General features: G+C 35.8%; 1 protein-coding gene across 2 annotated transcripts in view; it reads left to right on the forward strand.

Annotated features, from left to right (window-relative positions):
• Positions 1-14,242, forward strand: part of LOC105342841 (uncharacterized) — a 58,719-nt gene that overhangs the window by 15,257 nt on the left and 29,220 nt on the right. The window contains exons 20-35 of one of the 2 annotated variants that reach the window (XM_066082075.1): positions 708-848; positions 1,357-1,514; positions 2,140-2,272; positions 2,849-3,115; positions 4,582-4,746; positions 4,889-5,035; positions 5,588-5,795; positions 5,983-6,177; positions 6,534-6,751; positions 7,145-7,284; positions 9,679-9,785; positions 10,416-10,474; positions 10,704-10,822; positions 11,584-11,663; positions 12,217-12,337; positions 13,599-13,719. In XM_066082075.1, coding sequence (XP_065938147.1) covers positions 708-848; positions 1,357-1,514; positions 2,140-2,272; positions 2,849-3,115; positions 4,582-4,746; positions 4,889-5,035; positions 5,588-5,795; positions 5,983-6,177; positions 6,534-6,751; positions 7,145-7,284; positions 9,679-9,785; positions 10,416-10,474; positions 10,704-10,822; positions 11,584-11,663; positions 12,217-12,337; positions 13,599-13,719 — 2,379 coding nt within the window. The remainder of the gene's footprint in view (positions 1-707; positions 849-1,356; positions 1,515-2,139; positions 2,273-2,848; positions 3,116-4,581; positions 4,747-4,888; positions 5,036-5,587; positions 5,796-5,982; positions 6,178-6,533; positions 6,752-7,144; positions 7,285-9,678; positions 9,786-10,415; positions 10,475-10,703; positions 10,823-11,583; positions 11,664-12,216; positions 12,338-13,598; positions 13,720-14,242) is intronic. The other variant, XM_066082079.1, reaches the window with a different exon arrangement.

The raw sequence follows: 14,242 nt of genomic DNA on the forward strand, positions 1-14,242 counted from the left end.
AATCCTCGGGTGTAAATCATGTGACAGCCCAAAATGGCTGCCTAATGCATGTTGACTGTACAGTTTTGGATCAAAATATGATGACCGCTGACCGCGTTAGACAGGTGACCGCTCTTTAGAGGGCAATTATATAGGAATTTTCATCAGGAGGAAATAAAGTGACCGCATACAAAAGGTGACTGCTTAATAGGGGTGGCAACTTCAGCAGTTTTGACTGTATTATAATATAATGTACCTGTAATGTAACATGTTGTTTATTGTAATACATGTAAATAATGTTATGTAATGTAATTAAGTACAAGATGATCAGCCAGCCTAGTGGAGGTTAACTTAATCAGGAACAAAGAAAAAGTACCATATAGGGAGAAAATGTAATATAATGTAATATATTGTGTAATGTAATATAGAATGTAATGCAATACAAAATCATAAGGCAAGAGGAGTTGTAATCTTCTGTAGTTTGCAATGTAATGCATGATAAACAAGGACGAGGTTTTTTACTTAACAAGGAACAAAGAAGAAGTAGCATAAAAGAGGATATTTTATACTATTATAATTATTTAAAATAATTGATCAGCTATTGGAGTATGGAGCTGTTTTTACCTGGAATAAAGAAGTTCCATAGGGGTAATGTAACAGGAGTTTTGTAAACGTAATGTAATGCTATTTAAGACAACAATTGCCTGCATGATTATCTTGTTCTGTAGGTCTACAGACATAAGATGAAACATTACGCGGATGGCCTGTTCCCATTTGTGGCACACTCTTCTCATCTCTCTGTCATCCAAATCCGCGGATTCAGTTCCGGGTCAGACTGGAACAAGGCAAAGTTTTCATCCAAAGGACAGGTAAAACTCTAATGTAATACAGATGTAACAATATGTAACTATATTTCATTCAAAAATAACAATATGTCAAATAGATGTAACCATACTTGATACATAAATAATATATTTCATACAAATGTAACCATATGTAATACAAATGTAAAAACATTATTTGTAACAGATTGCAAAATGTAACAGGTAACAAAATAAAAAATATTAAAATATTTTATAGAAGATAATAAACATGATAAAAAGGCTTTAAAACTTTAAGCAAATTACAAATATATTGTGCTAGCTGAAGAATAAATAAGGCCTGTACATGACATGATAATAAGACCCATTTCCCCTAAAAAAAAAATAAATGAACAACTGAGTAGTTTCTCAGGAAGTCTTCACTGTGTCACTTGCTTTGTATATGTAAATGGTTCCTTTCTTTGACAATGTCTAGTTGTGCCATATAAATTAAGAAAAGTCTTAGAAAATACCTGCTTGCAGCAATATGGTTAATAAAAATATTTTTGTTTGACAGAAGAGTTCTGGGGCAAGTGGTTCCCCGTTTCCGGGGTGTGGATTCACGGTCCTGGATGTGACAGGCAGTGCTAACATGGCGGCTCTCAAGGGCAAAGTGACCTTGGATAAGCTGCCATGTGTCCAAAAAATCAGGGACCACATCCGGACTCTGGAGGGGTCAGTCTGTGCTAGCATCGAAATAGAATTATTTCTCAAGGCTCAATCAACGTTCATTAGTTTATTCAATACTTGCAAACTTTATATCTTTTTTATGTTACTGTATGACTTGCAGCTAATAGCTTCATGTAATTAAAAGATACTGGTTATGATTGCATAAGCATCAACTTAAAAAGACAATGTCAATTCTATTCATGATAACTGATAAGAATCAGACTTTGATATTTTTTTCCTTAAAACATCTATGAATATTAAATTTATTCTGGATACCTGGGCTGCATTTTACAAAAGAACTTACGACAAATTCGTGAATATTTACAGTCTCGTAAAATGATCTTTAGAGAACAAAATTGACATTTAACCATTTGTTTACAAATATTTCAATTCCCATAGTTATATTTTCCAGCCATAAAAATAAATCATTGATTAGTTGGTGATTAATAAGCATTCATTATTTTGGTTGTAAGTTCTTTTTAAAACGCAGCCTTGTAATTCTATGATATCGTCTGTCCTCCTAGCCTTTTCTGTCGCTGATGACGTCACTTCCTGATGTTTCAGTCTTTATTATGATTGAACTCACTAGTTTTGTTGGTCTGATGATGTCACTTCCTATTTTGTTGGTCAGTGAGTCTGACAGTCTGGGCCTGGATCAGCAGCAGAGATTGAGTGAACTCGTCCGAGCCTCGGAGAACCTGGAGAGACTCGCCAAGTCCCCGGACAGACTGACATATCTGTCCGCCAAACTGTCCTCCAGTGAGGTAGTACTTACATAGTTATATATATATAGTACTGTATATAGTACTCTTCCTGGTATGTATTGTTCCTTTTGTGAACTTTAAACTGAGATCCAATTTTAAAGTAAGTTTTGATGGGCTTTTATCATAGGGCTGAATTAGATATACTCAGAGCCATGACACTTAAGAAATATTTCTTTTATAAAAGTGAGACAGATCAAAAGTTTGCCTCTGTATATCCTTGGGGTGTGGACCACAGGGTTTCATTATAGATATACCCCAATACTTCGTGTGAATGGATAGGGTTATTGAAATAGGTAAATCTACCAATATTTCAGATTAATAATTGAAGTATCAGTTAGTAGTTATCAAGAGACATTCTCAGTTGACAAAATGCATTCAGGGAAAATGATTAAATTAGAATACACTTAGAGAGAGAGAGAGAGAGAGAGAGAGAGAGAGAGAGAGAGAGAGAGAGAGAGAGAGGAGTCTCAGAGTAGTAATGAAAAAATATGCAGTAATTACTTTTTGATGGTGAAAATTGTTATCATGATGGTAACCACTAGATTTTACTTTTGGTATTTGTTTCAATTGTCACAGGGAATAGACACGGTAAAGACAGCCATCTTAAACCACTTCCTGTCCCACAGAGACCAGCAGATGGCGCTGTACAGTCTGCCATCCTCACTGCTGAAGGTCCTAGATCTGATCAGACAGGAAGTCCGCGCCCACGGAATCTGTCCAGTGGTGGAGTCACGGTCACAGGACATAGCCTGCCCAAGCCTGTTTGAGAACATTAAGAGCGTGTCGCCCAAATTCCTTACAGGGGAGATGTTTCTAAGGCTGGTGGAGGCCATGTATCACAAGGTGAGTGGGGGTCTATTGTAGGGTATACTGTGGAATCATTAGTGTAACAGGTTTATCCGTTGATGTAAAGAAGAAATCAACACTCCTGTTAGGGTTCGAATAACGGGCTTTTATTATCATCACCAGTTATATAAATAGATTGATTTGACCCTGTAAAAACAATATAACAAGTGTGAATATACGGCATAAAACACATGAACTTCAAGTAATTACGTATTGATGTACAATCAATGTATTGAAGTAATTTAACTTTATAAAGGGAGATAACTTATATAAGTAAACTACAATTTACATAGTATCTCCTTTATATCAATTTACATGCATTTACATTTCAGTTATAAAACCATTGCTATAATTATGTAATGCATATAATACATTAATCGGATATTCTAAGCATATGAACATACACATACCATTCTATGGGAATAGGCCCCATGTACTAGTTGAACCAAGTTCAATATGACTCAATGCGTACAACTCTATCCGGTGTTTCACCTTATCTGTTGTTCCTATGTCAGTCGAACTTGTAGAAAATATATCAGAATATTCTGATATCTTGTCTTTACATTGATGCTCTTCCACCTCTGTCACATCTGGAGAAATCTTGATCTTGTCATAGATGTTTTCCAAATCGGAAGTAATTGTGGAATCCACAGGCATCATGGTATTTAAAATCTGAACAGGCTGGAGTTCACACAATACTGCTCGTGGTGGCACTGCAACTGTCCTGGTGGTGACATTGCATATAAACATTTCGTTGTGGCTCAATTTTCGTGGAATTCGTGGGTACCTCTTATCCACGAATTAACATCCTCCAAGAATAAATAAATTAAGGCAATAAAGTCATATTTCCTTTTGTAGGTATACAAGAATACACGAAATTACGTCCCCACAAACCTGTAAAATTTAAGCAATCCATGAAAATTGATCCCCACAAATTTTAATGATTCCACAGTATAGAGACATCATCATCTGTATTGTAGGGTATATACAGACAGTCATCATCTGTACTGTAGATGCCTTATTTTAGAACTTTAAAGGCAGTTAATCAAACTCATGATTTGATGTGCCTTTTTAATGGTCAAACACTATGTGTTGGTATAAAAAGCGGGGATGTGTGATTTAGCATACTAGTTAGTTTTGAACTGTTTACCATCCACTCAGGTGTATTTTACGTGGTTTATAACTAACCATATAACTAGAGTAAATTTCCCCATACTTAAATAACCACTTTTATAGTGCTTAAATATGCTATTCTGCCATTTTGTTACAAATTGCAAATCAGATTATAGAATTGCCTTCATCAAATTTTCGTATGGTTTCATATAGTTCATGATTGACAGGATAAAATAATAAGATTTTAAAAATCTTGAGGAATACCTAACTGATATTACTGTGTAATAGACTCATTGTCCTCCTAAGTTTACAGCACTGTAAATGCCATGATTTATTTTTTTTCTATGTAGGGGGAGCTGTTGTGTTTACAGTCAGACTGTGGCTTGCTAGCCGTAGATTTTGACTTTGCGGGAAAGCCTGCCGAGTCTCTGATCAATTTTACAAAACTGGAATCTTCTCCTGCAGGCATTACTGCTGTTGGGAAGTCCTCTACTGTATGGAAAGCAGTACTTAAGGTAGAATCTCAATGGAGGATTTCAAATATCAAAGATTGCACTTTTTTAAACAACAGAATTTTTTAAAACAAATGCATGTATAATACATATACATTTATAAAATAAAATACTTACATCCTGCTTGATAAAAAAATTTTGACAGGACACGGACAAGGACCAAATGACCTTGACCTTCCTACAGAATTACCTTGGCCTGATGAAGATCCCGGTGACCTGGAGGACTAATGTCAAGGACGAGTTGTTTGTGTATGCACTGACCCAGAATCTGAGTCCTCCCGCACAGAACTTTGTAAGTCTGATAGCAGAAACATACTTAATGTGAGACTATATTATACGAACAACCATACTCATATACTGTGAGATGTTTGTTTATTCACTGACCAATAACTTGTGTCCTCCTTCAGAAAGATTCACAGAAAAAAAACATTTATTTAAATGAGATTCTGTGTATAGGACAACTGTTGGTATAGTATGAGTTATTTTACAAGAAAAAAATGCCAATTAAAATTGCAAATTCTCTCCCTGCCCCAATCCCCCTTTCCCCCCCCCCCCCCCCCCCCCACCACCACCACCACTGAAAAAATATAATTGTTGCAGAAAGGTTGATCATCCAAATTGTAATACAATATTTTCTGCACAAAGAAAAAAGTGATTATAACAAAGAGCTGAATATTTATATTGAGCCACTGATTAACATTCATTGTGAATTTGGTGAGCATTAAGACGATATAAAACAACCTGATTTTTATTTATCTGTTAAAGCAATATTGCTTGCTAGCCTTGCTTCCAGCATGTCAATTTAACACCAAAATGACTCATAAAACCTTTGATTTATTTACAGAGGGAGTTTGTGAGCAGAGAGCGGGCGGTCAAGGATTGCGTTTTGTTACGAAGATCTTACAGCTTCCCTGCTATGTTCCCGCCACAGTTACTTCCCCTTATTCTCTCCGCCATTGTTGGATACAGCCGGCCAATCATCCTGTCCCAGGAAGGGACAGTAACTCTGTCTGGTGTTGTTCAGACCATTGTCAAAGAGGGGGCAGTCAATGGTATGACTCTTTTATTTAAAAAATTGGCCAATGTAAAGACTTTTATTTAAAAAATTGGCCAATGCTAGAACTGTTTAAATAAAAGAATTGACCAATGGTAGGACTTTTATTTAAAAATTGTTATTATATCAGGCAGTGTGGGGTACATGTGTTCTTGCTCAGTTATTTTCTTGTTTCCATGTTTTAGGAGCACGTACCCTGGAGGTTGAGTGTCGTTGTTACCTCCCCCAGAAGAACGGCGCGTCAGTGAATGATGACACAGAGAGAAGTGTTAGGGAGTACACACGTCACGTCTTCTGTCTCGTCACGGACCTGGTGGACCGCGTTATCAAGAGGCGCGGCGTCCTAGCAGTCGTATCACAGAACTCGCCACTCAATGCAGGTCTGTGTTAAAATCAAAACCTCAGTCCAATTATATAAGTTACCGTAATAAAAATCTGACATATTGAAAATTTTGATATAATATACACAGGATTGACATCCATTCTTCTCTGAATGTAGAGGACATTACAATAAAAGATCTGTGTCTATTGTCCTGGACATGAAAAGATATATCTAGTACTAGTTAATCCATCTTGTATTATAATAGATGGGATGAATATCACCTCTTTTCAAAGTCTTCTAAAAGTGGATGACTTAATATCAATATGAGAAAGAAGTAATCCCTGTTTAACATTCTTGAAACGATGAGCATGCAGGTAAAAGTCCAGTTCATCCTCCTTTTGCTGTCATTGACAGTGAACTCGACAGTGAGCTGCCATCACAACTGGTCCCCACTCCCCGACACGGACAGTGGACAGTCAGTATGTACCGTGTGTAACCTGTGCTGTGACAAGGGAGAGAACTGTGTCTACAACAGGTTGATGGGGACGGACCTCCGACAGTGTGGGTGTCGGACCGCGACCCCAGGGTGTGTGGACTGTGGGATCTGTGTCACCTGTGCTAAGAACCTTTGGGTCAGTTCACCTAATTAACTGTGACCTATTTTTTTTCGTTTTGAAATTAAATGAATTTTGCATAGATAAACAGTTCCTAACATTTCATAGTTCATTTTAGGTCTAAAACTGAAATTTTTACTCCAACGTTTAAAATGTAAACAAACACTTTGTTTACATATCGAGGAATTTTAAGCTCTTTAACTCGCTTATAACTCAACAAATGACACTCATATTTTGGTTGCCTATTTAAAATACATTTCTGAAGCATTGTCAATATTAAAATCGGAAAAATAATTTTTGACCAAAATTGTGACCATGCCCCTTTAAAACCAACAAAATTTCAACAAATTGAATATACCGATATGAGCTTCTACAGTATGTAAAACAGTGTCATTTCTAAATGATTTTCAGAATCTGAGAACAGAACTGAGACCTATGGCAATGTCCTTGACCTCGGCCTCAGAGATCCATCAAGTGACCTTGAGCCCTGTGACCTTCAATGAGGTGGAGGTTGATGTGACGCAGGGAATGTGTCCACCGATATGTCTAAGGTATAAATATAATTTTGGTTGTAACATGCTTTCTGATTGGCTGAAAAATTCAATTTATATTGTGTAAAGAATGATGCCTTTGCCACAATAAGTCTTGATAGGTCAAGTGACTGTTTTCTTTGCGGTGTATGTAGCATTAACTGTTCATGCCTAGTTTGTATGAGTATAGATTGGGTAGCAGTTGAATTCATCCTTAAATAAATACACTGTTCTTGTGTTCCCAAGAAATAATAAAGTCTGGTTGTTGGCCTGTTGTTGACCCAAACCAAACCTATTTTTAAAGTCAAGATCTAATTAATGACTTCAGAGTATCGTTATGGTTCTAAATCCATTATAACATCATAATTGATTTGATGATATTTTTCCGCACTTTACAGCTTTAAAAGAATTTCTTAACATTCTATGTTGAATTATGGGAAAAGTGATCCCGATACCATCATTGAATTTGACATCATTTTTGTCCCCCGCCGCAACGCGGTGCGGGGACATAGAAATGCCGGGCGTCCGTCCGTGCGTCCGTGTGTCCGTGCGTCCGTGCGTCCGTGTGTCCGTCCGTCACACTTTTTTGTAAGCGCTCTCATGCCTACAAATTTTGACGGATTTTCATTAAATTTATACCAAATGTATATACCACTATTACCTTGGTCAAGTTCGAAAATCAGCATTGGTCGATACTTTTTGTTGGAGTTATGAGACTTTGACCGCAATAATGACTCTGTTTTATCCAAAAATTGACCTTGTAAGCGCTCTCATGCCTACAAATTTTGATGGATTTTCATTAGATTTATACCAAATGTATATACCACTATTACCTTGGTCAAGTTCGAAAATCAGCATTGGTCGATACTTTTTGTTGGAGTTATGAGACTTTGACCGCAATAATGACTCTGTTTTATCCAAAAATTGACCTTGTAAGCGCTCTCATGCCTACAAATTTTGATGGATTTTCATTAGATTTATACCAAATGTTTATACCTCTATTACCTTGGTCAAGTTCGAAAATCAGCATTGGTCGATACTTTTTGTTGGAGTTATGAGACTTTGACCGCAATAATGACTCTGTTTTATCCAAAAATTGACCTTGTAAGCGCTCTCATGCCTACAAATTTTGATGGATTTTCATTAGATTTATACCAAATGTTTATACCTCTATTACCTTGGTCAAGTTCGAAAATCAGCATTGGTCGATACTTTTTGTTGGAGTTATGAGACTTTGACCGCAATAATGACTCTGTTTTATCCAAAAATTGACCTTGTAAGCGCTCTCATGCCTACAAATTTTGACGGATTTTCATTAAATTTATACCAAATGTATATACCACTATTACCTTGGTCAAGTTCGAAAATCAGCATTGGTCGATACTTTTTGTTGGAGTTATGAGACTTTGACCGCAATAATGACTCTGTTTTATCCAAAAATTGACCTTGTAAGCGCTCTCATGCCTACAAATTTTGACGGATTTTCATTAGATTTATACCAAATGTATATACTACTATTACCTTGGTCAAGTTCGAAAATCAGCATTGGTCGATACTTTTTGTTGGAGTTATGAGACTTTGACCGCAATAATGACTCTGTTTTATCCAAAAATTGACCTTGTAAGCGCTCTCATGCCTACAAATTTTGACGGATTTTCATTAGATTTATACCAAATGTTTATACCACTATTACCTTGGTCAAGTTCGAAAATCAGCATTGGTCGATACTTTTTGTTGGAGTTATGGGACTTTGACCGCAATAATGACTCCGTTTTATCCAAAAATTGACCTTGTAAGCGCTCTCATGCCTACAAATTTTGACGGATTTTCATTAAATTTATACTAAATGTTTATACCACTAATACCTTGGTCAAGTTCCAAAATCAGCCTTGGTCAATGGACTCGATACTAGACAGCTTGACCGGCAGGGGACCCAGGAATTCTATTCTTGTAAAGAAGAGGTCAATGGCTTGTTTAATGCCATTTTTGGATAGGCATTTTAGATATATCTCAATACTCAAAAATGGACAAAACTCATTGATTTCTTACTTATTACCTACAAATTACATAGAAAGTCAGTCTGAAACATGATTTTTTATTGTGTTTACTAAAAAGTTAAGCATTGGTACACCCTATCAAACAAAGCTGTTGGTATGAAGCACCATTTATAGCATTTGTATCTTGAATTTCATAAACCTGTAGGCACTTTTCATTTACTAGATCTTGATCTTAATGTAATCTTTATAGCGAAAAATATGAATATGATATATAGATGAAAACAAACCCTACACTGGGATCAATCTGATTAAATCAGATCCTCGATTTGCTCAATAAATTTCTTTTCAGAGTCTACCTTGTGTTGTTATACATGTATAACAGTGTAATTCTGTAAATACGTGATTTTGTTTGTCACAGCTCAGTAAACGATGGAAAGTGTATCTTGACGGCCCCTGGTATGGCTCGGACTTATAATAAAGACATCAGCCTGTCTGACCTGACGTATGCACAGAACAACAACAAAGGTAAATCTCAAACAAACAGTGTTATTGGACAGGCTTTACAGTGTTATTGGACAGGCTTTACAGTGTTATTGGACAGACTTTACAGTGTTATTGGACAGGCTTTACAGTGTTATTGGACAGGCTTTACAGTGTTATTGGACAGGCTTTACAGTGTTATTGGACAGGCTTTACAATGTTATTGAACCGGCTTTACTGTGTTATTGGACCGGCTTTACAGTGTTATTGGACAGGCTTTACAGTGTTATTGGACAGGCTTTACAGTGTTATTGGACAGACAACACAGTGTTATTAGACAGACAGCACAGTGTTATTGGACAGACAACACAGTGTTATTGGACAGACAACATAGTGTTATTGGACAGACAACATAGTGTTATTGGACAGACAACATAGTGTTATTGAACAGACAACATAGTGTTATTGAACAGACAACATAGTGTTATTGAACAAACTGTATAATGTTACTGAAGAGACTATCCAGTGTGTTTAAACACACATATAATTTAAGCGACCATCCATGTACATAAAACTGTATTACTATTCCCATACTTTGTTTTTATTGGGTAAATGAATGCTATACTTTAACAATGTTTTTGTTTTATAAGAACCATTTGTTCTCTATATCTACAGATTTGAGGCTCTATGTAAAACAAGGGGACAGAGTCAAGATCAGACTGTTTGCTCCAAAGGTGTGTATTTTTGTCTGGCCAAAGGTTTGACATATAGACTTATAGGTGATTATGATAACATTATATCTCTATTGTCTAGCTATGGTGCTTTTAATCCATCAGGAAACCTAACTTGGACAAGATGACCTGGGTTAACATTATCACAGTTCATGAGTTATCTAACCTAGCTGATGGATGGATATCCTTAATTTCTATAATTGTATGTGATTGGTTTACTGTGTTTCTGTAGGGAGCTGTTAGCAGCAGTGCAGAGAGAGGGGATTCAAAGCCTGTGGTTCCGACATTTATTCAGTACTGTACAGACGTAAACAGAGAGGTGTTGGCACTCCAGGAGGCTGGCATTGTGTGGTGAGTGAAATCAAAGTACTGATAGTACTGAGAGACAAAATCAAATAGAATCAGAGTACTGATAGTACTGAGAGACAGAGCGGAATGAATTCAGAGCATTGATCAAAGAAAAATACCAGGCTCCAGGATCATGAAGCAATCTTAGACTTACAAAAATTGTACACTGACCTAATGTATCTTGATTTAAAATACTGACAAAATTGAAATGCTGTTAAAAGCGTCTTGAAATAATTGTTAATTACAGTCATTATCGCATATTATAATAAACAATCATTTTATAGCTGACTGAAACTTTGAATTAAGTCTGAAATCCTGATCCTGAGGCCGGGGTACTGAAAGACAAAATGTAATCAAATCAAAGTTAGACTAGAATAAGAGAGAGATGTTAAAAGTTATGGAGAGAGAGAGAGAGAGGGAGGGAGAGAGAGAGATTAAATAAGCATAATGCAAGTGCTTTAATGCAGTGCTGTGAAAGAATTAAGCTTTAAAGGAAGTAATATACCCTTTGTTTGGTTTTACACAGAAGCAGCTCAAGTTATCTGATAGTAAGGTACTGAGGTGCTATTTGAAATTATATCTATATAGTTAATATGAAGTATTTAATAAATACATATTGTTTACTTTTATCAATGCCATACTTTATAAAAGAGAATTGAAAAGTAAAAGACATCAAAGTGAGTCAATGGGCGAACACTCAGGTCATTGTTAATTCATTGCTTTTGCCAAACATTTCTGATGTTGAGTTCATGTTTATTATACAGCTATGCCAAGGGATCCAAAGCTGTTGGTCAGTTTGTTGGACCGAAGCCTTTTTCAGAATCTCTAAGGAAGTTCTCAATAAGTAAGGAATGACAGTAAATAAATGATAATAACTTATGATTCAGAATAAAATGAAAAAGAAATTCAAATGAAATCAAATCTGAAAATAATCAACTATATGTTCCTTATCAGGTTCACAAGATCCCATAAATTCAGAGCTGAAGTTTTATTTGATAAAAGGGAAAAAAACGTTTCAATGGGGCAAACATGCTTTCAAATGTAGAGTAAATGTTTTCCATATTTCTGGGTTTTTTCCATCTTCACTAGCCAATTTATATTTAATAGCATCGTTAATTATGTTCCGATATTTGGTAGTCAACATGTTTTCAAGTTGTATTAATGCTGTAGTGTGTATGTAACCCGTTGTTAAATCGATTAAAATGTAAATATGCAAGGGGTGCAACCCAAGTTGCTCGCTAGATAGCGCCACCACATAACCGAGTTTTTGTAATGAAAGGGTTTATGGGGAGCAAAGTGAACGGAAAACCCTTGGCTAGTAAAGATGGGTTTTTTCCTGTAGAAATTTTATGCAGGGGCTATAAATTTTTTCCATATTTTGGGATTTTTTCGTGTAGAGATTTTATGCCGGGGCTCAAAGTGCTCCGTTGGAGTCGGTATCTGTCCCAAACTCTATCCCAGTAACAACATGCCCGGCTGGAAGACGAACTCTTATGGTTACCACGCCGATGACGGAAGGTCAGTGTTACCAGCAATGCATGATGGGAAAGCGGACAACTGTGGTTTCATCAATATTTGTAGAATACTAAATTTCGTAGATCTTGTTGTTAAGTTGATCCACAAAATTTAATGTTCATTGAAGTGTTTTTTCTACTAACATTTTGTATTGAAGGGATCATTGACAACGAATTTATGTATCCCTAAAACTGTAATTTTCATTGAAAAATTGATACCCACAAATATTAATGTGACCACAGTACCTTATTTATTTATTTAATCCTCTTCCTGCATTTCATAAGATCATTGTATGACTTACAATTCTGTTCATGTCATATCTTGTTTTAAGTTTCCAGGAAGTCCATTTCAAAGATCTTTTAGCAATGCATGTTCTTTATATCTTGCCGAAGCACGTCCCAAATATCTAAGAGTCTCTTCTTCATTTTAACATGAAATATGCAAAATTTTGCTATTCTCTGTTCTTTCGCCACTTCCTGCTTATCCGATCTTGCCTATGTTTGCCTTAAGCATCTGCCTTCAAACCTAGGAAGATTGCTTTTTGTCTCCTTGATATGACTACCAGTACCAACAGACATGTTGACCTCAGCTGTGTTTTCATTGTTTAGTTTATCTATTAATTAGATATTTGGAGAGGGTCTACATAGGCTTAGCCTGTTGCCCAATCCTTTTGAATTATCAATAAAATACGTTTGAATTATTAATTAGATGTTCATCAGAGTCAGAAAATGTATATTTTACAACTGTTACTGTTTTACAAATATTACTGATCAGCAAGATTTCCATCAGTTAGTTTGGTCTCTTTCAATTAAGAAATAAACGTCATTGTAAAATGTTATCTAGGATATAAACTTTGTTGGTCACATAATTAAATCCTCAGGGACCCAAAGATTTGATCATGTAGCAACCAAGTTGATTTCCCAATGAACTTTTATTTAATAATTTTAACATTGCTGTTTATTACAAAATATATTTATGCCTGAGAAAGGCAAATCATTCAGAACTATTATTAACTTAACATAACTTTGTTTTTTATGTTGAAACTTTACATTCATATATAATGCAAAGTTTATGATAAGCATGAGCAGCAATCATTGTGAAATCATTAAAAAGTTCACACAAAAATTAATGTTTTTGCTATTATTCTATAGGTTCATAAATGGAAACATATACATATATAAGCAAATGTCTATATTGATTGTTAGCATGTTATTTCCTCACATGATTTGCACCAGTCACATGCACTCGCTTGTTATCATGACAGGGTGTACAAACAAAATGGCAGCTCCAAGGAGGAGTTTGAGCAGTGCACCATTGGGGATGTGATGGCGGTGGAGTATGATGTCACAACCCATGAACTGAAATTCCTGAAGAACGAGAAAGAGGTAACTTGAGCCCTGAAAGGTATTGAACAATGTCAAGTATGGCAGTCTTATATAGTTGGAATTATAATTCATGTTTCACCCATGAACTATAATTCCTGAAGAACGATCGAGAAAGAGGTAATTTAAGCTCTGAACGGTACTGTTAACAATGAACGTAGTTTATTTTCCATGTATGATATTTGGCTGAAATTAGTTTTTGAACAAACTGGCATGGATTTGAATTAACTTACTTCTAAATATGACTATTCTTATACATATATACGGGGCATTTACCGATGTACTTGATAGTGGAAAACACACCCTGCCAAAACGTTTAATGAATACACAGCCAAATGTGGTACATTTACAGTATTGAACAATGTTAAGGGCTGCAGTCTTATATAGTTGGTATTCTAATTTATGTTTCACCTATGAGCTAAAACTCCTGAAGATTGTGAAAGAGATCTAAATAAATTTAACCTTAGAGTATTGAACAGTGCAATACTGCTATCCATAGATAGCTGGGGTTTTTTTTTACCGCACA

Source organism: Magallana gigas, chromosome 1, assembly GCF_963853765.1.
Source record: "Magallana gigas chromosome 1, xbMagGiga1.1, whole genome shotgun sequence".
NCBI classification, from domain to species: Eukaryota; Metazoa; Mollusca; class Bivalvia; order Ostreida; family Ostreidae; genus Magallana; species Magallana gigas.